At 47.8% G+C, this 26145-nt stretch overlaps 2 protein-coding genes across 5 annotated transcripts in view; one reads left to right on the top strand and one right to left on the bottom strand.

Moving 5' to 3' along the window:
• The first annotated feature begins 2764 nt into the window (after window positions 1–2764).
• Window positions 2765–22691, top strand: LOC135240196 (myotubularin-related protein 3-like). Of its 4 annotated transcripts, none has more exons than XM_064309563.1 (21): window positions 2765–2940; window positions 4226–4333; window positions 7763–7835; window positions 8021–8104; window positions 8661–8777; window positions 10121–10203; window positions 10438–10604; window positions 11124–11220; window positions 11326–11439; window positions 11782–12533; window positions 12927–13058; window positions 13365–13476; window positions 14174–14369; window positions 14511–14696; window positions 15279–15449; window positions 15765–15910; window positions 16248–17340; window positions 18160–18264; window positions 18697–18785; window positions 19689–19715; window positions 20854–22691. In XM_064309563.1, the coding sequence occupies exons 3-21, from the start codon at window positions 7824–7826 to the stop codon at window positions 20990–20992; spliced, it is 3822 nt and encodes a 1273-aa protein (XP_064165633.1). In that variant the 5' UTR covers window positions 2765–2940; window positions 4226–4333; window positions 7763–7823; the 3' UTR covers window positions 20993–22691. The 4 variants fall into 4 exon arrangements, with proteins under 4 accessions (XP_064165633.1, XP_064165630.1, XP_064165634.1 ...); XM_064309560.1 differs by having other exon boundaries at window positions 20815–22691; XM_064309564.1 differs by lacking the exon at window positions 19689–19715.
• Window positions 22240–26145, bottom strand: part of LOC135240195 (citron rho-interacting kinase-like) — a 67817-nt gene continuing 63911 nt past the window's right edge. The window contains 1 exon segment of the mRNA XM_064309559.1: window positions 22240–25973. Coding sequence (XP_064165629.1) covers window positions 25950–25973 — 24 coding nt within the window. The 3' untranslated portion in view covers window positions 22240–25949.

Genomic DNA, 26145 nt, shown 5'->3' with positions numbered 1-26145 from the left:
CCACAAGTGCCTTTTATTTAGTAAAGTAAAGTTGGTGCCCGACGTGGGGCTGAACATGTCCGACCCTAATTTAGAATGCCCAATTATCTGAAACTGCGCGTTCACGTTCACATCTGCGATTCTCATCCGAAACACGTGGTCACCAGCTGCCCCTTTTCTCTCCGCAGACTTTAAGCACACAAAGAGTGGAGTCAGAGGAGGACCATTTATATGCGGCTTTGAAGTACAGTCCACAGGACAGGTTGAGAGTGATGAAATGCAGACCCCTCACTGACTGAACCCTCCCACACCCTGGCCAACTGCACCAATATTGCTGATACCACTGTCACAACTACCTGTCACTGCTACCTGCTACTACTGATACAAATTACTAAATCTTATACAAATATACAAGTAATACTGTCTTTGATTACTATAACAGCAAATGCCTACCACTAATATATGATTATAATAAGCTCTCTCTCGCTCGCTCTCTCTCTCTCTCTGTCTCTCTCGCTCTCTCTCTCTCTGTTTAGCTCTTCAGTTCCCCTCTATACCTGCAGCTGGCTCCTCTCTCAGTGTTATTCTGAGTTGAAGACATGAACAGCAGCTGTTCCTGTGAGAGAATAAGTAAGAAAGGCCCAGTACCCACACTGAGATGAAAAACATGTACTAACACACACACACACACACACACACACAAACAAGCGCACATGCGCGCTCACACGCATGCACACACACACAAACACACAAACACGGGCACACGCGTACACGCTCACATGCGTGCACACACACAAACACACGCATATGCGTGCTCACACGCATGCACACACTACACACAACACACCAACACGTGCTAGCTCACACGCATGCACACACACACACACACACACACACACACACACAAACACGCACACAAACATGCGCACACGCTCACACGCATGCACACACACTCATACATACAAATGCTGTGAACGCTGCTGTGCGTGTGGTGATGGATCTTGTGAAGTATTATTTTTCCAAAGTGGTGTGGCAGACATATGATTTTGCCATAAAACTTTAATACCCTTTTTCCCCAAAATTCAAAGTCAAGATGTAACTACTAACTAACTATTATTTAGTATATAAATATTGAGTAGCTCAATATCTAGAAATATACTGTAGACCCACATATAAATGCAATGTACCATTTTCTTTATCTTAAGGAGATTAAATGAACAGATGGCTTGCCATGTCTGTCTTTCTATCTCTCCAGCACTCTCTCTCCCACAGTTTCTCTTCCCAGGAGATGGCGCTCAAAACTAAATCTCAGGAAAGGCCCAGCTAGGGCATTCTGTTTGGAGTTTGCACATTCTGGGCACTCCGGTTTCCTCCCACAGTCGAAAGACATGCAGGTTAGCTCAATTGGAGAGTCTAAATTGCTCCTGTGTGAGTGTGTGAGTGAATGCTGAGTGAGTGCCCTGTGATGGACTGTTGACCTGTCCAGGGTGTATTCCTGCCTCTTGCCCAATGTATTTTTGGGATAGGTTCCAGCACCCGCCTTGACCCTGACCAGGACAAGCGGGTTAGACCATGGATGGATGGGTGGGAGTGTCGGATGCATCCACTCGCATGAACACGTTGCGTTTAACTAATGCCAGCCCTCGTTTATTTTTCCCAATTTAGAAGTGCGATCATATTTTTGTTGGGCTGTCTTAGGTGAATGGAGACCGACACGCTCTGTCCTCTGTACACTCCGGTCCTGACAACTCCTGTCTGTTATTCTCATTTTCCTCAGAATTGTTTGCTTCTGCCACCTAGTGGGCTAAACTGCCAAACACAATGGCACTTAAAGGGAGCATTCACTTTTTCTGTTTATCTTTTTTCTTTTCTTTTCTTTAAAAACAACAACATTTTTTCAGTTAGTGATTTGGATTGGTCCAGTTTGGCATTTATATAGCCTGTCAGCAAACAAAGGGGGAATTTTCCCCCTCCTATTTGTAAAAAGCAGTGCTCCACACATACCAAAAGCTCCACATATCTTTTTCAGTAGCATATACCAAAAAAAGATTTTAGGATATGGTAATACAGAGTCATTTAGATAGGGGACTGGAATTTTGGCAAGGCCCTAGCTGCCAGAAACCCACTCCACCCCACCAGTACTAGACACGCACCAATTAGCAGTCGTCACACATCTGGATCTCTACCCAACCTGTACATCCACAAAATCACGATGATGTTGGCAACAGCTTCATGTAGGGTGGTGAAATTTTGGATGTGTAACTTGACATATATATATATATATACACACACACACACACACACACACACACACACACACACACACACACACATAATATTTGCGGATAGATTTGCACATCTTGCTCTGAGGAAAGTGTGAAAAAATCCACAGATGAATGCAAGTGTTACACACCTACTAGGTGATGCGTTAATGCACATTGATCAAGTCATTGGCAAATGAATGCCCATACACTGTCAAATCGTTTCCCAAAAAATAACTCGTGTCAAGAAATTTAAATAATGACATTTATTAAAATGATTACATTCGTCTGTTCAGGGGAGATTTGTATGTGAGTGCAAAACATATATGTGACCGAGTTATTTTTTATTTTTGAACCAATTTTGCTTGCAAGATTCGAAAAATATGTATGAATCCTGTTTTATGTGTATAGGGTGTTTCGCATTCGTTTCACGTTTGATGAACAGTAATAACTCCAATGTCAAAAGGTTTGGTTTATGCTCGCCTCGTGCGAGTACGTATTTACGCAGCATGTACGTCACGATCCACGTCACGTAAAATCACCAGTGCAGCGACTCAGGGTCGGTGTTCTCGGTTCTACATCTGGACGGGTTGTGAGCTAGAGTACTGGGTTTGGCGGCTTATTCAGTGCATTGTTTGGTGTTTACTGCAAAAAAGACTGCATACCATCGATGGAACCATAGGATTGCTTCGTCTCGAAGGTAAGGTTGAGGTGACTGCTCCGTTAGTGTCCCCTGCATCGGTTTGTTTTGGCTGCGGCCTCCGTCAGGGGTCCGCCCTCCGTCTCGTAACAACAACAAAACAGACAGGGAGCCCGGCACAAGGACCTGTCGGACAGAGCATGGTGGCCAAAGTGGGTTTAGCCACCGAGTTAGCTTTTTCTGTGGACATAATGACAGGGCAAAATATTCACCCTGGTGCCACACGCCCGTCGTCGGACGGAGCTAAACTGCTAACTAACCAAATGTTTTGGTAGCTTAGCTTGTCAAAGTTGTAACATTGAAGAAAAAAAAGAAAGTGAAAACGTCAAAAACTGGCTAGCTAACATAGCTAGCTAACGTTAGCTAGGTATAAGCACGGCAGACCTAGCTTGTTTCCAATGGAAAGCGAGCAAAGGCGGATTGCGAGCAATTTAACAAATGTTCATAATATTATGAAGAGTTAGTTAACATAGCTATACAAACTAAAATATCCTCGTTAAAAATAATCTGACTTAACACGGTTAATTTAGGAAAGTGCTAAGTGTCTAGCTAGATTTACTAGGGTAGTTTGAAAACGTTTTATAACATCGAACTAGCCACTGGCTCGGGGTTATAGCAAAGTTGGCTGACGTTTCCGAATGGATTTGCATAGCTTGCGTGGTAGTTTAATGTAACATTTTGGCACCTGCTTGGCTAGCTATATGCCAACCTGTCAACTTCATGAAACCTAAACTTAGTGAACGAATATGGCTAGAAGATACGTGATTAGGTGGCTAACGCCATGTAGCTAGATTTGAGACATTATGAATTATGTGACATTAAGTTGATAGACGTAGCAATGAGTCGATTTAACTGCACAGATTGGAAGCGCGTTTCAGTGTATGAATGAGCGATGTATTCGGCGCGGTCTGAACCTGGCTGCTGTCCGAATTTCAAGGTTTGTGATAATATCACGAACCTTTACACGGGGGAAACTATTCGGTATTCACCATTATAGAGTGTTTTGATTGTGAACAGAATTCGTTTTTTTGGGGGAAACGCTCAAGTTATTTTGACAACTAGTTGTACAGTAGGTCTTAACGGCCGTACAGCAATAATTTGTTTCCGTATTTGCTGTGTCAAATGAAAATTATTTATCAAGTACTACAAAATAGAAAACGCAAAATGTTTACTAACATCTGGAAAGTCACATTGTGCGAAGCAGTGAGTGAGTGGGTTTATTCTGAAGACGTTTGAAATAGTTTCATTTTCAATAGTTCTGAATTCTTGTCGTTTTTCCCCGCAGATGCCATCACACCGCAGGGACAGACCATGGTGACCAATAAAACAAAGTGAGGCGTTGTGGCAACTCCAGTTTTAGAGGATCAACGTTCTTTCACTTTGCCAGTTGCAGGTATCTTGCCGACAACTTCTGACATAAATAGTTTCTCCTCACTTACACAAGACTGCTAGAAGCATTAATTGATGTGAAGGTCTGTTTTCTTAATATGTATGTATGGTTTTGGTTTGTGTCGAAAGCCTTTTTTGGACAGCATTATTAGCTTGTTTGCACCTCCTACAATGCACTTGCGCTTACTTGCACGGAGTACAGGCTAGTTTCGCGGATGACAAATGTAGAATTAGTTCAAAGCACACTAAAATACACAGTTAATCTGTCACGGAACCGAGTGGCCTAATGTAAATATTAAACAAAACAAACAAACAAAAAAAAACGTTCCTTTGACCTGTTTTGGGGGAATTTCTCGTGATAAGCTGTTTGCCCAAAGCCCTTGTTGTGGCCGCGTGAGTGTCATATGATAGCACGCCTGTTCATTCATTCATTTATTTATTTTTTTTTTACAATTGTAAGACCCTTTTATGGAAAACTCGGGCTACTGCACGTTTTTAAGGGAAAGTAATTAGTTTGAGGTATCATCTGTATGTTTGAATGTCTGTCTGCTGCAGAGGTGGGCTTTTAGAGAACTAAACACCTGTGTGAACTGAATGACCACTGTGCTCTCCTGAGGAGGTAGTGTGCCCTGGAGGGGAAAGGTGGGGGGGACGGGGGGGGGGGTCTGCCTTTACATCTGGATACTATGCTCTGTTATGGGTGAAAATTCACCTGAGAGAGGCTACTTTCTGATGCGCTAGCTGACCCATGTCCCAGACCAAAATGTTGTTACAGTAGGCCTGTCTTGGATCAAAGCTGTGTTTGTGTGGGTGTGTCCTGGAATAGAAGCTGCATTGGTGTGGGGGCGTGTCCTAGATCAAAGCTACGTTTGTGTGGGCGTGTGATGGATCAAAGCTTTGTTCGTGTGGGCGTGTCCTGGATTAAAGCGGTGTTAGAGTGGCTGTGTCCTGGATCAGTTGGTGTGTGTGTGTGTGTAAGGGTGTGATGCGAGGGCGTAAGTGTGCAGTGCGTATTTTGTAGGGTCGGTTGGTACGGATCCCAGGGATCGAGAATTCCGAACACTGCAATCCCAGATCGCATTTCACCTGCCAGAGGGCGTGACCTTTGCCGCAGAGCGCTGTGGTGCCCTAATGCGGCTGGCTGGGGTGGGCACCCTGTGGGCACACTGTGGGCACGCTGGCAGGAGGGTACATGTGGCCAGATGCAGGGGAAGTGCTTTTCTCTGTGTGTGCAGAGTGCCCGCTTCTGTGTGTGTGAATATTTCTCACTTTATTTGATGCATTTTTGGGTGAATCTTTCCTTGTGAACTGTTGTGCCTTTAGTTTTCTGTGTTTGAACGTGCCTGCGTGTGCGTATGTGTGTGTTTTGTGTGCATGTATGTGTGTGCGTGTGTGTTTGTTTGTGTGTGTGTGTGTGCATGCACATGTGTGTGTCTGTGTCTGTGTGTGTGTCTGTCTGTGTGTGTTGGTGGAAGAATATGATGTTTGTGTGTGTGTGTGCATGCACATGTGTGTGTCTGTGTCTGTGTGTGTGTGTGTGTGTCTGTGTGTGTTGGTGGAAGAATATGATGTTCGTGTGCTTCAGATGTAGGTTTGGTGCTCGACTGTGGGAAGAGCTGGTAGCAGTCCGTCACACAGCTGCCACACCATCAGATAATGCTGCAGTTGTATCATGGTGAAGATATGGCACTCGTACACCATGTCCTGTGTGTGTATCAGTGTACAGTGTGTCAAGCTCTGAATTATTTCAGGCTGGAGGCTCCTGGCAGGCCTAGCGTAGGGTCAGCATTTTTTACAAAGTTGCTTGCCGTAAAAAAGTGGAGTGGAGTTAGTCGAGCGTTCTTTGATTCTACATGCTAGACAGTTATCACATCATACCTCCCCAGTCAGTCATCTGATCAGGGAAATGTTTTACAGCAACGTTCCCACACTGTCCCCATGCCCCATTCAGTGTGATTAGAACCACAGACGTTTGCCAGTAGCATATTTTTATAGTGCCGTGCTGTATCCTTACTCTTTAGTCTGTGGGAAGTAGCCTTCATGCACAAAAAGTGCTGTTATATCCTCAACAAAATAAAGATATTGAGAAAGCTGTTATTAATAATGAAGTTATTTGCAGCAGGGGCTGGCTAATAAAAAATGAAGTGTATCAAAACCAGACCTGGGTCAAATACGTATTTGTTTTGGATTCAAATACTTTTTTGCGCTCTATTGATCTTGCCTGGTGTAATTGAGCCTGCCAATATGACCAGAAGGCGGGGTTTGCACTTTCTGAGCTTGTTTCATTGGTTCCAATACACCAGACAAGATCGATAAAGCATAGAAAAGTATTTGAATCTAAAACAAATACGTATTTGACCCAGGTCTGAAAAACAGATGAACTGAACTGAAATGACAGTGTAAGGTTTAAACTTTGTGATGGGAGTTAGTCACACAGTCATTTTTTTAACAGTAGCCTCTGTCATTGCTTGGTGGATTACTTATGTAAACTTGTCCATATAGAGATGCATCTTTCTGCCTGTGTGGAGTTGGCTGAAATGGACGGGTATAATTTTGCTTTCGGTATTTGCTAAGACTTTCTCATCTCAGTCTCAGGACTCCTCCAGTGCTTTTGCACTGCTGCTTTCTTGTGCAAATAATTTGTAACTGACAAGTGTGGGAAAACGGTTAAATTGTGGTCTGGAGGGTGTTTTGTCAAGTCAGGTGTGCAAACTTGCTTGGGGTCAAAAACCATACCCTCACAGCCTCAAGGTGTTCTGGCACTTTCTGAAAAATACGGTTTCTCTGTAGAGCGCACCACAGATCTGATATGCTGTGAGTTTGACTGCAGCTTTTCGGAGTGCTCTGATGCATTGGCTGCTGCTTTGTGCGTCTGCTGAGCCAGGTTTTGGTCTTCGGTTTTTGCTCAATCTTACTGATTATTGTACATTATATATTCTCTGAGAGGTCTCTGCTCCCTTATCAGATTTGGCCTCGTCTAACTTTGGCGTACGCTTTCAAATCAAAGTTCAGCATTAGGGCTTCAGTTGGAAAAGGCTGTTATGGTCAGATGAGATCAAAATTGAATGTGAAACATAGCAACAGCCTTGTTGAAATGATCTGCAGAAAACATCATACATATAGCCATATTTCTTGAGGTTATGTGTGTGTGTGTGTGTGTGTATTATATATATTATATATATATATATATATATATATATATAACCGGTCCTTGTGTGCTCTGTATTAATACCTGGGGCTACCTTGCATAACTGCCGGTGTATTGGTTTCATTTCCTTCACCGTTGACCACTTCGCTTTGTGAGCTGTGAACAGGATGGTGGACAAATTTCATAATTATCATACTTCTATGATCCTCACTTCCCAGAATTCCTTTTTAGAAAATGTCTGAATTCATGTTCATGAGGCCTGTCCTCTCCTCTCTTTCACCACAGATCGTGCCTGAGGCCCAGCGGAGAGGGGTGAGAGGGACATTTCTGCAGGTCACACGCTGCCATGGGGGCCAGGGTAAACCCCCCGACTCGTTACCCCCCCACCCCCCCGACACACCCCGGATTGGTCTGAACGTGTATTAGAAGTGTCGTCTGTTTTTTTTTATTAGCTGTGGCCTGAATGTGTGCGGGACGTGTGTCAGGTGTGCGCTAGACTGCTGCTGATGTGCTAAAGCTAACGCGGTGATCTCTGTGCGGCAGGACGAGGAGGTCTGTCACAGTCCCGCCCGGCCCAAAGGCACCTCTCCCAGGACGCCCCCTGTCCTGGAGGAGGACAGCCTCCAGGTGAGGAGTGCGCTGTGCTGTCCTGCGTCCCCTCCACACAGCTGTCTAAGCATGGTTTTAACACGCTAACGCTGGGGGTCCTCAGTCTTATGTGAAAAGGGCCGGTGTTTGTTTTAGCCCAGCAATACGATGCCTGATTCAACTAATGAACTAATCATGGTTTTCAATCAAGACCTTGATGAGTAGAATCGGGTGTCCTAATACTGGGCGAATCCAAAAACCTTCACCCACACCGGCCTTTCCCCTATAAGATTGGAGACCCCTGTGCTAACATGTCTTTCCCTCCCCCTGGTGGAGACCTGAAGGCCTGGTGGAATGCAAAATGCATTCGCATTTAGATAAGGGCATTTGGCAGGTGCTGTTTTCCAGGGGAACTTACACAGAGTGCATTTTTACATGAAGTGTTTATACAGCTGGATTTTTTTAGTGTAGCGGTTCTGGTTCAGTATTCGAGGGCCCTGCAGAAGTGCCCCAGCCAGGAGAGGAACCTGTGACCTCTGAGTCTCCAGCCCCGGCCCCTAACCCAGCAGGCGCTTGTGTCTGACTCTGATGGCAGGTGCCCTTCCTGGAGCTGCATGGCGAGGTCACGCAGTACGTCGGTCGGGCCGAGGATGCCGTCATCGCCATGTCCAGCTACCGGCTGCACATCAGGTTCAAGGAGTCTGTGGTGAACGTAAGTGTGTGTGCTGGTCCCCAACCCTGTTCCTGGAGTTCTGCCGTCCTGTAGGTTTTCTTGTCAACCCTAATTTGGCAGACCTGATAATTAGCACCTCAGCGAAATCTCTAGCTCCTGAATGAGGTGTGCTTTGTTAAGGTTTTAGTGAAGGCCTACAGGAGTGCAGATCTCCAGGAACAGGGTTGGGACCCATGGTTGTAAATTATTATGTATGTGTATGTTTCTGTGCCCGTGGCGTGAAGGACGTTTCTCTGTGTTCTCTCTGCCCTTCCCCGGTGTGGCTCCACTGCACTTAAGGGAGACAAAATAATTCTCAAAAAGGTCATGAAAAAAAACAACTGTGTCTCCAGATAGCACTGAGATGGTGACCCTGGAGCTGCTCTGCACTTATCTATAGAGCCCTTAAGGGCCAGTCAATCAGAGCTGACCAACGACCATTAGCCAGGATTGCTGTTAGGTGTTGCTGCTAGCTGTTAGTGCTAGCTGTTAGCCAGTAGTGCTGATGCCTGATGAGGACACAGCTAATGATCAATTTTTACTTGCAGTTTGTTGATGGTCCTCTGTTGAAGTGCTGTGGACCAGTGTGTGTTTGTGTGTTTGTGTGCATGTGTGTGTGTTGTGTATGTTGTGTGTCTTATGTGTGTGTCTGCGCGCGCTCACGCCTGCGTGAGTCAATGTGGCTGTGTGTATACCTGTGTTGAGTGTATGAATGTGCGTGTGTGTATGTGAGTGTGCGTGAGTGCTTGAGTGTGTAGGACAGCTGTGATGTAATGAGTAGCATGCTCGTGTTTGTGGCGGGACCCGAAGAGGCAGGAATAGCCTTAGGCGTGGCGGGGGAACCCAGTTGGGTGGTTAGCAAACTCCTGTGGAATCCCAGCGGGCGGCAGGATTACTCGGGCAGATTAGCCGGGTGTAATTAAAATAGTCACGCAGGGTGTGACTGAGAGGGCCTATCACAGCACCAGGAGCAGCGTGGCGAGTGAGGTTCACTTGCTACGCGTTCGCCCTGTCTCTCAGAGTGCGCCGGGCGTGGCCTGTGGGCGTGGCAGGCGTAGATACGGAATTCCTAGATGGGTGCCAGCGTTCATTCACAGGCGCATTACACTGTTCTGTGCTCTTATGAGCCTACTGAATGGAGAAGACACACACACACACATACGCATAAGCACACACAGGATACTTGATGTAACAGGATCCTAGCAGCTCCTGTTCTGGATGAATGGGTTGTCATTTAGATAGTGTTTGAATAATAAATAGACTGACTCTAACCCACAGTGGCAGCCTGGCCCTTGTGTATGACTGGCTGTAGCTCATGGTGGACCTGCACCTCTCTCCCCCAGGTGCCCCTCATGCTGATTGAGAGCGTGGAGGTCCGGGACATGCTCCAGCTCCACATCATCTGCAAGGACTGCAAGGCCATCAGGTGAGGCTTGTGATGTCATCAGGTGTGCTGCAGAGGTAATTGCAGTGCACCAAATATCGGTACAGACCCCGCCTTCCGCCAAACCCCACTTCTACTTCAACTAGATGCCTCCTACTGCTAACAAATCCCTCCCTAAACATTTTGATTCTGGTTGCAGGTGTGGGTGTGTTGTGTGTGTGATTGTGCATGTGTGTATGTGTGCACGCCCTGTTTGAGCTTTGCGTTTCTGCTCAGGTGCCAGTTCTCCAGCGTGGAGCAGTGTCAGGAGTGGGCGAAGAGGCTGACGGGCGTGGTCCGGCCCCCGTCCCGCCTGGAGGACCTCTTTTCCTTCGCCTTCCACACCTGCTGCGAGGACGTCTGCGCAGGGGACATGGATCAGCAGGGAGACACGTGCAGGCCGGGTACGCCATCCAGAGCCTCTCTCCTCCCTTACCCACAATCCTCTCTCACCCGCTCTCCTCTTTCACTCACCCTTACCCCTCTTTACCCACAGTCTGCACTCACCGGTCACTCTCCACCCCCCTTAATCACAGTCCACACTCACTCTCTACCCTCCCTTGCTTACTTTCCTCTTTCGCTTGCCATCCTCCCTTTCACATACTCTTCTCACTCACTCCAGCCCTTTCTCTACTTATTCCTCCAGTCCTTCTCTCCTTGTCTCTCTTTGGTTCCTTGTGATCGGGCTGGGTTTTATTTATGGAAAACCGTGATTCCTAACTGGTCCTAACTGATTTCCTGCCAGGGCCCGGGTCTGACAGTACTGCTCTAGCAGTGAGAGGTTTGCAGCAGGCTTTGCTCAGTGTAAGACCACAGGACCAGGTTGTTTGCACACAGAGTGATTTTAACTTCTTTTTCCTGTGGCTACGGAGTCTTTCAGCGCTCTGGCCATTGGCTAATCTGGCTCTCTTTCTTCCTGCCAGGTGACCATGTGACCTCGCGATTCAGAAATGAAGTGGAGCGGATGGGTTTTGATACTCAGGGCGTCTGGAGGATATCTGAGATCAACAGCAATTACAGGTGACCTGCGCCCCTCTCTCTGCCGCAGCACCCCTCTTTCACTTTTCACCTCTTTCTAATGCCACGCCCCTCTCTCTAACTCCGTGTCCCTCTCTCTCACCGCAGGCTGTGTTCCAGTTATCCGCAGCTGCTGCTGGTTCCAGGCTGGATCACCGATGCTGAGCTGGAGAATGTGGGGGGCTTCCGCTCCTGGAAGAGGTTTCCGACTGTAGTGTACAGGTGTGTGTGTGTGTGGGCCTGCGGGTGTACTTTCATATGTAAAAGTTTTATAGTCGAAGAGCACGACAGGTGCCAGTATGTTGCTGGTTCAGATACCAGGTGGGAAACTGCTGCTGTACTGGCATACCCATGCACTGGCTTACTTAACCACTGTATAAATGAGTACCGTTGTGCAATGCCACCCTGTACATGCTAAGTGCTAATGTAATTAATTGCCTCTTAATGAGGAATTGAGCTGTGCTGCGTATGTAGTTACACTTGAATAGCCTTTATTAAGAGTGACGTGATGGGCCACATCTGACCATGCCTGACCGTATCCGACCATATCCGTCTAACCGGCAGGCACCAGAGCTCGGGGGCGGTGATCGCGCGCTGTGCCCAGCCGGAGGTCAGCTGGTGGGGGTGGCGCAACGCGGACGACGAGCGCCTGGTGCAGTCCATCGCCAAGGCCTGCGCCGCCGACCGCTGGGTGCGCAAGCACGCGGCCAACGGGACTGCCGCGCACCAGCACGGCTACAGGAGCGCGTCGCATGAATGGGCCAATGGGGGTGTCCCTCCCGAACGCACCAATGGGGGTGTCCCTCACCAGCATGGCCACAGGAGCGCCTTGCACGAACAGGCTAACAGGGGTGTCCCTCATGAATGTGCCAACAGGACTGTCCCTCCTGAACGCACCAATGAGGGTATCCCTCATGAACGCGCCAACGAACGCGCCAATGGGGGTGCCCCTCCCGAACGCACCAATGGGAGTATCCCTCATGAACATGCTAACAGGATTGTCCCGCCCGAACAGGCCAATGGGGGTGTCCCTCATGAACGCGCCAACGAACAGGCCAATGGGGGTGTCCCTCATGAATGCACCAATGGGGGTGTCCCTCAGGAATGCGCCAATGGGGGTGTCCTTCACGAATGCGCCAATGGGGGTGTCCCTCTTGAACACAGCAACGAACGCGCCAACGTGGATCTCCCTTACGAATGCACCAACGGGGGTGTCCCTCACGAATGCACCAATGGGACACACGCCAGTGGGAACTTCCCCAACGGGGCCTTCATTGACGAGCACACCAACGGGACATTGTCCCACCGCGAATTCGGTCAGTAAGGCTCACACCCTGCAGGCACATTATACCCGTGAGTGACGCAATAGGTCAACTTGTTGCTAAACTATGCAGCAGTGATTCCCAGCTTTGTTCCTGGAGGTCTAGCGTCCTGTAGGTTTTCATTTCAACCCTTACAAGGCACACCTCATTCAGCAGCTGGAGATGTGGTTGAGCTGCCATTTAGTAAAATCAGGTGTGCCAAATTAGGACAGTAGATCTCCAGGACCAGGGTTGGGAACCACTACTATAGAGCTGGAACTCAACAGTCTTTACAATTTGACATTGAGACCTGTGTTGGTATGGGTTCATGTAATAGTCCTGCAATGGCACGGGTGACCATGAGGTGGTAGCGAAGTGCCCGGCTCACCCCTGAATACTCTGTTCCAGACTCCTCCATAAGCCGGGGATTGGAGGGCGACCTTGTTGATGCTCTCCCTCAGAAGCTGCTGATCCTGGATGCCAGGTCTTACGCGGCTGCTGTGGCCAACCGCGCCAAGGGCGGAGGCTGCGAGTGCCCAGGTAAGCTCACCTGGGGGGAAGTTTCCATGGGAACCTGCCAGAAGGAGGGGGCCTGAATCTACATGTTCCTTCCTTACATGTTTTCACTCGTTACTTGGAAATTGTTATATTTATTTTCTGTGTAATGTCTTCTCTGATTTTGTACCTTTCATTGTAGCTTGCCGTTTTCAACTTTGGAAATATGCACATTCTACGTGTGGCACACCAGTAAAGCAGTTTGAAATGGAGATGCTCATTTTAAAAAGTGATCTCTTCCCCTAACCGACCGTGTGTGTTACAGCGCCCCCTTGTGTCCTGTTCCCCCAGAGTACTACCCCAACTGTGAGGTGATGTTCATGGGGATGGCGAACATTCACTCCATTCGCAAGAGCTTCCAGGCCCTGCGCTTCCTCTGCACACAGATGCCTGACCCTGCTAAGTGAGCCCCACTCTCTCACAATAACCCCACCTACCTCACACACTGACCCCGCGGACCACACAATGTTGTTGGCTGTGTTTGTGTGGCTATTTTTCAGCTGTGTGTGGTGATTCTTTGTACAGCTGGCTGTGCGTGTGTGTGGTGATGCTCTGTACATTTGGCTGTGTGTGTGGTTATTCTCTATACAGCTGGCTGTGTGTGTGGTGATTCTCTGTACAGCTGGCTGTGTGTGTGGTAATCATCTGTACAGCTGGCTGTGTGTGGGGGTTCTCTTTACAGCTGGCTGTGTGGGTGGTTATACGTGGTGATTCTCTGTACAGCTGGCTGTGTGTGGTGATTCTTTGTACAGCTGACTGTGGGTGTGGTGATTCTCTGTACAGCTGACTGTGTGTGTGGTGATTCTCTGTACAGCTGGCTGTGTGTGGTGATACTTTACAGCTGACTGTGGGTGTTTATATGTGGTGATTCTTTGTACAGCTGGCTGTGTGTGTGGTGATTCTCTGCACAGCTGGCTGTGTGTGGTGATTCTTTACAGCTGGCTGTGTGGGTGGTTATATGTGGTGATTCTCTGTACAGCTGACTGTGTGTGGTTATATGTGGTGATTCTCTGTACAGCTGGCTGTGTGGGTGGTTATATGTGGTGATTCTCTGTACAGCTGGCTGTGTGGGTGGTTATATGTGGTGATTCTCTTCACAGCTGGCTGTCTGCGCTGGAGAGTACCCGTTGGCTGCAGCACCTGGCCCTGCTGCTGAAGGCAGCGCTGCTGGTGGTGACCGCGGTGGACCGGGACCGCAGGCCTGTCCTGGTGCACTGCTCCGACGGCTGGGACCGCACCCCTCAGATCGTAGCGCTGTCCAAACTTCTGCTGGACCCATACTACCGCACCATCGAGGTAGGCCTCGCCCCCTGCCTCTGCCTCTGGGTCAAACTGTAGGGAACTTCTGCTGACCTGGTTATGTTGTGGTCTTTCTGACTTGGCTGTGTTGTGGTCTCCCTGACCTGGTTCTGTTGTGGTCTGTGTTTTCTTTTGCAGGGGTTCCAGGTGCTGGTGGAGACTGAGTGGTTGGACTTCGGTCACAAGTTTGGTGACCGCTGCGGTCATGGGGAGAAAGCAGAAGACCTTAATGAACGCTGTCCCGTGTTCCTGCAGTGGCTGGACTGTGTGCACCAGCTGCACCGCCAGTTCCCCTGCTCCTTCCAGTTCAACGAGTCCTTCCTGGTGAGGCCCCGCCCTAGCCCCACCCCTCTACCCTAACCCCACCCCTCCCACCTGACTCTGGCCCCTGCCAGTTGTGCCAGCATTTTTAATACACTTTTAACACTTATAGTAAAGGGGTAGTTCACCCAAAAACAAAATTAAGGTTTCCTCTTTACCCAGAGAATGTGATGAGATATTTTCTGCAGCTCACCCTGATAAAAACAGACCTCGTCTTTGTGTGTCTTCAAAGTGCCAAAAATTTGCATTCGAAAAATTAAACAGTGACATCTATTTCAAAATATAATCCTGTGGTTTCTCACGAACAGCCGCAAAACTTAATTTTTGCACAGTTTCATCAAACTACTACTACTTTTAACCAACTGATGTTGCATGAAATCGTATTTTTTAAAATAACTTATTATTATAAAATATGTTCTCGTTATTATTTATTATTATCAAACATGTTTCCTTCATTACATGTAGTCTCAGCAGGCTGAGTATTCAGGCTTGTCACGTGGGTGAGGCTGACTCGGTCTGCAGGAGAGCGGGGTGTGTGTGAGGCGCGAGGTCTGAGGCGTGCACCTCCCTCTCTCTCCGTCCCAGGTGAAGCTGGTGCAGCACACGTACTCCTGCCTGTTCGGGACGTTCCTGTGCAACAGCGGCAGGGAGCGGGACGAGGCCCGCGTGCAGGCGAGGACGTGCTCCCTGTGGTCGCTGATGCGGCCCGCCAACCGCGCCTTCCAGAACATTCTCTACTCCGCCCACTCCGAGGCCGTACGCTCCCCTCCGCCGCGTCTCTCTGCCCTTTCCCTCTCTCTGTCTCTATGCTTCCCTCTGTCTGTCTGTCTGTCTGTCTGTCGTCCTTTCCTGCTCTCTTTGTCCATTCTTCAGTCCTTTTCACTTTCATTGCTACTGTTTATCTTGGTAAGATTACCATAGTAGCAGTTGTGTGTATGTGTATATTTCCATAAAAGAAGGCTCAGGTGTATCACATATAAATTTGTTTATAGTCCTTTTATACCTGATGTTCTGAGTTGTCATAATTATTTCTGGTCCTGTGTTTTCCGGATGCTTCTCTGGGCCGTGCAGGTGTTGCGGCCGGTGTGTCACGTGCGGAACCTGATGCTGTGGAGCGCGGTGTACCTGCCCAGCTCGCTGCCCACCACGCCCTCCGATGACTCCTGCGCCCCCTACCCGTCGCCCGGCGCCAGCCCTGAGGAGGTGCACCTGGGCCGGTGAGCTTCCGCGGCCGCCCGCAGCGCGGACCAAGGCACACAAGCATTCTGTACCAACAGAGTGCTGCCACAAATTTCATGTCTTTTAGCCTCACCTGAAAATACATTTTATGGTAGTGACCTATGCTGTTGATGAAAGGCATGGTAACAGCATGTGCGCAAGGTGGAACACAAATTTTTGTTTGTAATTTTGATTGGATACAGCCATATTGCTGTCTAATTAACAGCATTGTGACATTGCATATATGTAAATATGCAGTCCAGCTGTTTTTCTCTCCCTGCTGGATATCCAGTCAGTATTAATGTTTTATCTGTTGTTGTTTGTTCTTCCCGGCAGACTTCCAAAGACGAGGTCCTTTGAGAACCTGCCCAGCGAGGCGGGGGGCACCGCTGTCCCAAACCGCCGCTCCAGTGACCCCAACCTGAAGAACAAGCAGCCGGACCCCCGCCACCCCTCCCAGGAGCTCAGCGCCGGGGCGGGGCCCGACGGGGGCGGGGCCGCTGACCCTCAGGGGGCGGGGCAAAGGGGGCGTCGGCCCTCGGTGGAGATGGAAGACGTGCGAGTGGCAGGGGAGGAGCTGAAAGCGGCTGCCAGTGAGGACGAGGGGGTGGGGCCTCCGGTGGAAGGGTGCGCAGAGGAGGCGGAGCTCTCTGTGGCTGTGGGCGTGGCTGAAGGACAGATGGAAAACATTCTACAGGAAGCGACGGAGGAGGATGATGAAGAGGTCACCGCTGAACCCAAGTGCCCATCAGAGCCTTCTGTGGCTCCACCCTCTCCCTTACCAACAGCCCCGCCTTCTCCTCCACCCATGACCCCGCCCACTTATCTACCCTTGGAGGGTTTGGAAGGCCCCGAGTCTCAGCTGTGTGAGCGGCAGGTGGGGGAGGCAGAGCGGGCCCCAGAAACGCCAGTGGCCCCTGAGAGGCCGGGGGACCTGCACGCACTGAGCACCGACACCATAAGGACTTTGACTAACGGGCACGCTGAAATCGCGGAAACCATTACAGAGGAAGGCGGGGTCAGGCCAGCGTCTGTAGAACAATTATCCCCCTGCAGCTCTCCTCCTCCTCCCTGCTGTGAGGCGGAGCCAGAGGAGGGGCGGGGCCTCCACAGGACTCCAGACGGCGTCAAGGGGCCGCCCCTCAGCCCTCCGCCCCACGCTCCTGTCTGTAACGGGGTCCCCCGACAGGACGGGGGCCACGGCCAGCGGAGCCCTCTGCGCCGGCAGGCCTCCCCGACCTCGCCCCCCGGGGCCCCCCCGCGCTGCCCCCAGGACGGGCTGGCCCTGCACAGCGACGCCGTCCAGCTGCGGCTGCGCCAGATGGAGGCGGGGCATCAGCTGCAGGTGCACACGCTCAAGCGCCAGGTCCAGGAGCTGTGGAGCCGCCTGGAGAGCCACCATGGCAACGGTCACCCCGGCGACCAGCAGGTAATGTAGTCACATGGAGGGGTCCTCACCTCTAAGCAGGGCTATTACTGTATATCAGAGTACTTGAGTACATGAAAGGACAAATCGGCTTCTGATCATTTAGAGAAAATTGTAAAATGTCCAAGCCGTACTGACGATACAAAAACAAACATGTATCTTAGCCAGTATGCAGAATGAAATTTTACTTTAAAAATTGTTGACTGACTGACTTTGGTCAAAGAATGTATTGCTTAAAATTGGGAAACTACATTTTTTGAGTCTTACTTTCTTCCTATTTGCTGCCAGGGCCCAGGTCTGACAGTAAGTCTCTGACAGAGGCAGGCTATCCTGAGGCCTGTGCACTGATTATCAATTGATCATCATGTGCAGTTAATTTAATTTTATTAGAAGTTGGGCACACATGCTGCTTTGTAATGTATAGGTTTCATGCATTTAAAATTTTTTTTTTTTTTAATTTGGTCACAAAAAACTTGTCTTCCAGATGTGCAGAAGGTTACTCTTCAAATGAGAGCTTTGTTAGTGTTATACCTGCATGCTGTGGCCGCTGTGTTTCTGCATTATTCAGAGTGCATGCTCAAGTGCCTCACTTAAAGGAAGGAAGGACGGTACACATCCTGTTTTGGGTTCACTTTTTTTTTCTTGTGTCATATCTTAATCTTTTACTGCCTTCCTTTCCCTCTGTCTCCCTCTCTCCCTCTGTCTCTCTCTCCTTTTCTCTCTCTGTCTCTCTCTCTGTCTCTCTCTCCCTCTCTCCCCCCTCTCCTCCTTCCTCCCTCTTTCCCTCCCTCTCTCTCTCTCTCCCTCCCTCTCTGCCCACAGCCCTGCAGTCCAGACTCAGACGGCGGTGCTGATCCTCCCTGTCACGCACACGCAGAGCTCTTGTCTGAGCCCAGCTGGGGACGGCTGGAGCAGCAGGACACAGAGGTGAGGGGCGTGGCCAAGCAGGCCCAGGGGCCTGCTCATTTAGGTATGGGGGAGGGGTTATACAGTGATAGGGCGTGGCAGTGCAGGCCCAGGGGCGTGGTCATTTAGGTGTGGGGGAGGGGTCATACAGTGGTAGGGTGTGGCGTGTGGTTATGGTGATATCTGCAATTCCGTGTAATTTCATTGAAAGATATGCATTATATACATAAATGTATATGATTTTTATATTCCTGATATTCCAATATACATTGGGATATAATCTTTACCTATAAAACGGCGTATATAGCTTTACATTGTTCTACCGTTATTTATTTTTATATATTTATACAAAGCTACGTACATCGCTGACACACGATGATGTCATCCCTGGGTTATGGGCTGTGATTGGCTGAGTGTTGAGTGGGTGGAGTGTGACTCTCTGGTCTTCTGCAGGTGGCCCAGTGGTACCCCGACCGCCTGGCCAGCCACTGCTACGGCTGCGAGGGCCGGTTCTGGCTGGCCAACAGGAAGCACCACTGCAGGTAGACCACCTTCACGTGTGCATTTACAACAGCAGTGCGTGGACATATACAGCTTAATGCTAAAGTATTGCAACAATTGGTTGTTTTTTTATACTAATCAAATACTTCAAATCAAAGAATAGCTCATGTGACTATGAGGCAAAATTTACAATGTCAGCATTTATATGTGTTTTTAAACAGACATTGACTATACTAGAACAATGCCATTCATTGAGTCAAGTATCTGATAATATCATAGTACAGAGGAGTCAAGTTATCTGATAGTTTAGAGGAAAAACAACCAATTTGACACTACTGTCCCAATTCTTGCATTTAACTGAATCTTTCTGTACACCATCTGAAGAATCTGGCTCTTCCTCACTGCCTGCTCTGCGTAGCTCCCGGTCTGGTGCTCTCACGCCTGGGCTATTGCTGTTCCCTTCCTGCTGGTCTCCCTGCATGTGCTGCATAACCCCTGCGGCTCATACAGAACGCAGCCGCATGACATCGTCTCCAGTCTTCCCAAGTGTGCTGATGTCACACCTCCCCTCATCTCACTTCACTGGCCTACTGTTACTGTTCTCATCAAGTCTAACGCTTTGAAGAGTAGCTTTTTTGGAATGTTTTTTCAAAATTTTAAGCCAGTGTTCTAGAACTCCATTGCCTTCAGTTACCAGTAGTGATTGTTAAATCTAATCACACAGCAATGTACACAGTTTACATTTTACATACAGTCCATTTAAATGGCTGGATATTTACCTACCTGCCCTGGGTATGTACCTAATGCCCTACTTACCTAACCCTCAGAGTTACGAGCCCAGTTCCCCAACTAAATTGAAAATAGCCTCTCTTTGATTGTTGTTCCTCTTCCTTCCCTTTCTCTCTTCTTTCTCGTTCACTCGTCTGCCTCTCCCTCTCTCACAGAGGAAAACAGCCTGCTGAAGAAGCCTGGTGAGCCCCCCCCCCCCCAGAGTCACACTTACACTCTCACATGTTTTTATCTCCATATCATTGACCTCATTCTCTCGCCCTTTTTGATGAGATGCGTTTCTATGACTCCCTTCTCCTCCAGACCTGCATGGTGCTCAGGCAGAGATCATTTATGAGAATAGAGATGGTTCACTTCAGGACTCTATCCTGTCCCCATTAAAATGTCCCTTATCACAGAGCATGCATCTGTAATACTGAAGTGGGAATGGTACCTAATTTAATATTAATTAATTTATCCCCGTAAATAGTTATGCTATTGTTCAGTGAAATTATGACAGCTTACCTTGCTTGCCATGTATGCATTTTAGCAGTTTTGTGATTGCGGTTCTTGATCAAATCTCACTTGTCTCTTCATATTAATGAGGGGGGTGGGTGTAACTGGAGTTACTATGGTAATTTTTACCCATTAACCCTCTCACTACCAGTGTACATTTGGGTAGAACTCAAGTAGTAATACTGTATTCGAAATACTGGAACTATTTAGATGTTAGTGAGATTTCAGAATGCTCCTACAGATTCCTGAGAATTTTCCATGAAACATTTGGCAACCAAAAAAATAGTTATGCGAAACAAAAGGTTTGTTCTGAATATTGTTGAAAATGTTTCCTTTAAAAGGGACGGTAATATGCAGGACCTACTGAAGGCTAAACGGTTAAACTGTTTCATAGAATGTGTTAGATAATCCGGAATGAAAACCCACACATTTACTTATGCTCCAAAACAAGATATATTACGTAATTTATTAAATTTTATATTAAACCATGGTAGACAGCATTTCATACCATAGGTCTTCATCAGAACCATTTGATTTCAAGTTGACTACACAGCTACAGCTGACATTAATTTCATAGAGTGTAACTTTTTACATGGTTGAATAAAATATAGATCTTTTTTTTGGAGAATTTGTATGTTTTCATTCTGGATTTTCTGATGTGACCGGAATCCTTTGGTGTGCATGTGTTTATTTTTCTTATATAACGTATCTGACCCAGCTGTGGTTGTTGTCTCTGTAAACACCCCGAGTGTAAAGGCTGTACACTGCCTGGTTCCCCTCTCTCAGGTGCCTGAGCGCTCGCGGTCTCTCTGGTGCCCCCTGCAGGACCTGCGGGAATGTGTTCTGCGCCAGCTGCTGCGAGCAGCGGGTCCCGGCGCCCAGCCGCGCCTGCCAGGCCTGCCGCTCCGCCCTCCCCCCCGTCGACCTGGAGCTGGAGAAGCCAATCACGGCCAGCTCCAACTAGGACCCGCCCACTTTCGCCTTCCTGATCGCGGCCAGTTCCGTCTGGGTCCCGCCTACCCGCTCCTCCAATCATGGCGAGGTTCACCTTGGTCCCGCCTACCCGCTCCTCCAATCACGGCCAAGTTCACCTTGGTCCCGCCTACTCGCTCCTCCAATCGCAGCCAGCTCACCTAGGCCCGTCTCACTGGGAGAATTAGAATGCTGTATGAGGTTATGATGTGTAGACGTGTGTACGTGAGGTGCATTGTATATATCTCATTTTCGCAGTTTAATGTATAATGGCGCGTGTGTGAGAGAGACGCTTTGAGTGGATTTTTAAAGGCGCTAAGTGGACTCACGGTGGATTGGACAGACTGACTTCTCACGGGCTGCAGTGGGTGGGGCTAAACCGAAGCCACACCCAGGGGTGGGGTCAGACACCACTGGGCTCCGCCTCCTTTTTGGATTTTGCTTTCAGTCTTTCAGACGGAACTTCCGAATGCTGAACGGGGGGGGGGGGGGTTTGGGTGGGGGACGTGGAGCACTTAGACTGTAAAGAATAAAAGGCACTTCTGGCCCTAACAGAGTCTGAGTGTTGGTGTCGGGTTGGTGGGCGGCTGTGTTTGTGTGTTGTAATATGACCTGACAGACTTGTTATGTCGGCCTCAGGCTGCTCTGGCGGGATTCGTTTTTTTTGTTTGTTTTTTTTGAGGTTTATGACCACCCACTGAATGTGCAGAGTGCGCCCCCCCCCCCTTAACTACCTAGTTCATCCTGTTGTGCAAGGCATGTGTATGTTTGAATGTTTCATATTTATGATCATATTTCATTTTTGGTTTTGAAACTGTTTTTAAGTCCAAAAATGCAAGAAATATTTCCACATATTAAATACACCTGCTGTGTACATATTTAAATTCATGTTAGATGTAGCTGAAATTGAAAAAAATTTGCCGGCAAATAAATAATCCTAGTGCAAACTCTATTTGGGGTTTGGAAGCCCAATGTGGCAACACTAGCTTCACAGATTTGCCTTTGCAGAATTTTCAGGGAAAAGCTCCTGAGAATCCCACTGGTCCAGGCTCCAGATATGGAGGAGAGATCTGTGATCTTTTCCGTGCGTACTTTTCAGTGTACATTCATACTCTGCTAGGGCACTCACAATTTTCGACCTATTTTTGCCGTTTGGACTGAAAATATCTTTTTTTTTTTTTAACCGGAAGCATATTATAATTCAACCAAATGCAGGACATCCACAAAAGAACAGGGACATTCTATACATGAGGGTAGCTCAGTCATGTTTAATGCAGTCTTAACATTTAGAAAAAAATCAGGAAAAACTACAGTAAATAGCAGTTGTCAAGACATCACCATCTGTTTTTTTTGTTGTCATATATAAGCAGTGAATACAGCAAAGATAGGAAAAGCCAAAAATAAACAATGTAAAGACTAAATAAACATTATGAAAAATAAACGTGACCCCGATGTGGGGATTTTTCTGTGAGGGAAAACTTTTTTAATGAGACTTGCTGTGCAGCTCTGCCATTTCACCAGGACTTTCGGCCATGACTTTTTCACCAAATAATTTTGTGCGTTGTACCTCGAAACTGATCCAAGATCAGGGGCCTTATCTATTGCATTTTTGTACACATACAGTATTTTATTGTAAATTGTGTGTATGATGAAATTCACGTAGGTGTGATGTAAAAAATTTTTTTTTTTTTTTTTAAACATGAAAATGTGCTTGCCTCTAAGCAAGCTCCAGACCATGTGTATAAACTATCCCTTGTGGCTGGTCAGCTGTAATGCAGGTATAATGCTTGCATCACATTTTCAGTTGCAGCTTGTACACGGTAATTGCTAAATAATTTACATGGGGAAAAGGAGACGGGGAAGTCCAGCTTATAAAGCTAACTGAAGGCATTCACTGGAGAGAGAAATTGAGCTTGTTTACGGTCACAAGAGTTCATGGTCACTTGCGATTTTTAGGTGAAACATGCAAATGTCGGACGTATGAATCTTTATTCAAATATACAAACATTATATAAATCATTCTTACTCACAGTACAATAGATTTGAATATAATATCAAATTTAGCATGAAATCCAAGCAAATTCTATAAATGAGGCCCCAGAACCTATATTCATAAAGCATTGCAGAGGAGTATTGCTGATATTTTATTATATATTATGTTTTTTTATAGTTTATTATATGAACGGTAGACCGGTCCTACATCAGCGCTATTGCTCGCGTGCTTAGTGAATACAGGCCCTGATCTTGAATCAGCGCTGCATTATAGCTCAGAATAGATAAGGTTGGATGTGGATACTGGAAAACAGATCCTAGATCAGCACTGCTGTGAATAAGGACCCAGATGGTAAAAAGAAGAGGGTAACGGTCATGTCGAACTGTGGGGGCCCTGGTGCGGAGAACTGCACAGAGTGTGCTAAAGCGATAGGAATACAGCAAGCTGCAGGGGGCGCTGTTGAGTCTTCTGACCTGCTGCAGTGTTTGATGTCGGTGCTGTCACCTTTATTCTTCAAAATAAAACCTCTCAAAAAAATAAATAAACTATTTTGGACATTATATATATCACACAAGCTCTTAGCAAAAAACTTGGTTTAGTTCACAGGAAAGCAGCATTAACGCAGCGCATGTTTGTCTTTTTTTTTTCGTTAGCGGCTAACCGGTTCAGCACCTGGCGCAGGTGAGAAGCACATTGTACCATGACACAGGTGGGCAGCTGGGACTCCGTGCCGTCGCACGGAGGAGAACAACAGCATTCCTTCTGGCGAGAACCGGGACGTGGGATATTCTCAATGGAACAACATTCAGGTCACATGTTAGAAACACTTATTTAATAAAAATAGACACGGCTGGTCACCAGCCTCATACTCCATTTAATCTCTACAAAAACCAGAGTCGAGCTATTTACAGAGGCCATCGCAGAAAGCCACACTGTGGAGGTTTGGCTGAACACTCTGGCCCCAGTGAAGCCTTGCTAGGTAGGTTATGGGGGACAGGGGAGAGGAGAGGGTAGACTACACTCACTGGTCACTTGATTAGGTACGCCTGTCTTGTACTGGGCACCCTTTGCCTCCAGAACAGCCTGAATTCTTGGCAGCATGGATTCAACAAGGTGCTGGAAACGTTCCTCATGAAATTTGGTCCATGCTGACTCGATAGCATCACTCAGTTCCTGCAGATCTTTTTGGTCACACATTCATGCTGCCAATCTCCCGTTCCTCCCGCTCTATTGGATTGAGATCTAGGGACTGTGCAGGCCATTGGCCGAAGTCACTGTCATGCTCACAGATCCAGCTTGAGATGGTGGTTGCTTAGTGACACGGTGCATTCTCCTGCTGGAAGTATCCATTTGAAAAAGGGTAGACTGGTTGTGAAGGGATGCACATGGTCAGCAACAATGCTGAAGTATGCTGTGCCATTCAAATAAAGCTCAATAGGTATTAAGGGGCCTATCATGTGCCAAGAAACCATTCCCCACACCATTACACCACCACCACCACCACCCTGCACTACTGACACAAGGCAGGCTGGATCCATGCTGTTTATGCCAAACTCTGACCCTCATCTGCATCTCTAGAAGTTGATATTTGTAAGACCAGGCAACATTTTTATTGGCCAGCTTTGGTGAACGTGAATCTCCCGGTTCTTAGCTGACAGGAGTGGAACCCTGGCGTGGTCTGCTGCGGTAGCCCATTTTAATTTCCCTCCAAACCACAACCCCCCTCTCTAAAAACACACTAATTGGTTACATTTCTCAGGTGGGAGCAGGGAACTTCCTATATGTTGGTCAGGATAATGTGAGATAACGCGATTCATCAAAATTCTGCCTGATGAAACTGCTACTGAAACACACAGCGGCTTCGAGAGTGGAGGTTGGGTGTGGGTGTGTGTGTGTGTGTGTGTGTGAGAGAGAGAGAGAGAGAGAGAGAGAGAGAGAGAGCGCAGCGAGGACGCACAGCGAAATGCGGTCGTAACAGTGGCCGTAGCGGCGCGTGGAAGGCGGCTCCACCGCGTTGGCATGGCTGCGCTCCGGTCGAGCGCTGAAGGGCTGCGGTCAAAGGGGAGGGGTCAGACGGTCACATGATCCTCTGTTTAGGAGCCTACAAGGAAGTGTGCACTCATCTCCATCCACCAATCACAGCAGACACAGGTGAGGGCAGATCACCAATCACAGCAAAGATTTATAATCTCCAGTCCCCAACACAGTGGTTTTAGTTGTATATAGGGGCTTTCATCTTGGTATTTCAAAGAGCTTACAGTGAAGTGTGGTGGGGAAAACAACCATTACTCGTGTAGCCACATCTAAAGCAGAGAGTTGGAGATTATTAAGCCAATTCAGCTGGGGGTTGAATGGTGAGCGCTTTGTTGGGAATTTGACCAAAACATCATGGAAACCCCCAATTGCTATGGGGTTTCGATTGACCACAGTGAGTCAGGACATTAGTATAATGTCTTATATACGAGACGGCATCTACCAAAGCTCAGTCTTCCTGTCACTGCTCTGGGACATTGGATTTTATTTGGTCCAAAGGGAAGACTGCCCCCTACTGGCCAACTCCTCTTCCAACAGCAACATAGTTTTCCCAGGAGTTGTCCCATCCTAGTGCTAACCCTAACAATAACAGTAGCCCTAACCAAGCCCCATCCTGCTAAGCTTTAGTCCTCAAGCTGGTGCAAGTTTCACAATGATAAGGCTGCTGGTTGAATACTACTCTGAACTCAGACAGACACTGCTGCAGCTGAGAGTGACTTCTGTTTTGTGCAGGCAATGCATTTTTTTCCAGGCACTTCTGCTGGGCTCCTAAAATGAGGCCCGATATTAATCTGACCTCTGACCCACTCTGCTCTAAGAGCAACCCTTGCAGGACCAGAGAAGTGAAGTTCTGTCAGACTAGGGGCGGGACCAGAGGTATGAGTCGTTCCACTGATTGGATGAGGTGATGGAATTGTCACAGTCAGACAGACGATTGATCCCACACCTGCAGGGAGAAAGAGAATGTGACAATAGGGCAATTGGCAGTACGGAGTATTTTTGGAATCCTATAATCCAAAATCCTATGGTAGAATTATTTTTAATTTGTAACAGTTGTAGGTGGGTCCTTGGCCTTCAGGACTCCACTTGACTTTAATGAAAAAATTTGGCAACATTTT

The sequence above is a fragment of the Anguilla rostrata genome, chromosome 14 (assembly GCF_018555375.3).
Source record: "Anguilla rostrata isolate EN2019 chromosome 14, ASM1855537v3, whole genome shotgun sequence".
Taxonomy (NCBI): domain Eukaryota; kingdom Metazoa; phylum Chordata; class Actinopteri; order Anguilliformes; family Anguillidae; genus Anguilla; species Anguilla rostrata.
Note: the sequence above shows the minus strand (reverse complement) of the source record. Positions and strands in the feature narration are given on the sequence as shown.

Coding starts and splice junctions, on each gene's coding strand:
- LOC135240196 (XM_064309560.1), top strand. Junction 10,605..11,123: donor GGGAGACACGTGCAGGCCGG/GTACGCCATCCA, acceptor TCTTCCTGCCAG/GTGACCATGTGACCTCGCGA. Junction 19,716..20,814: donor CAGCCTGCTGAAGAAGCCTG/GTGAGCCCCCCC, acceptor CCCCTCTCTCAG/GTGCCTGAGCGCTCGCGGTC.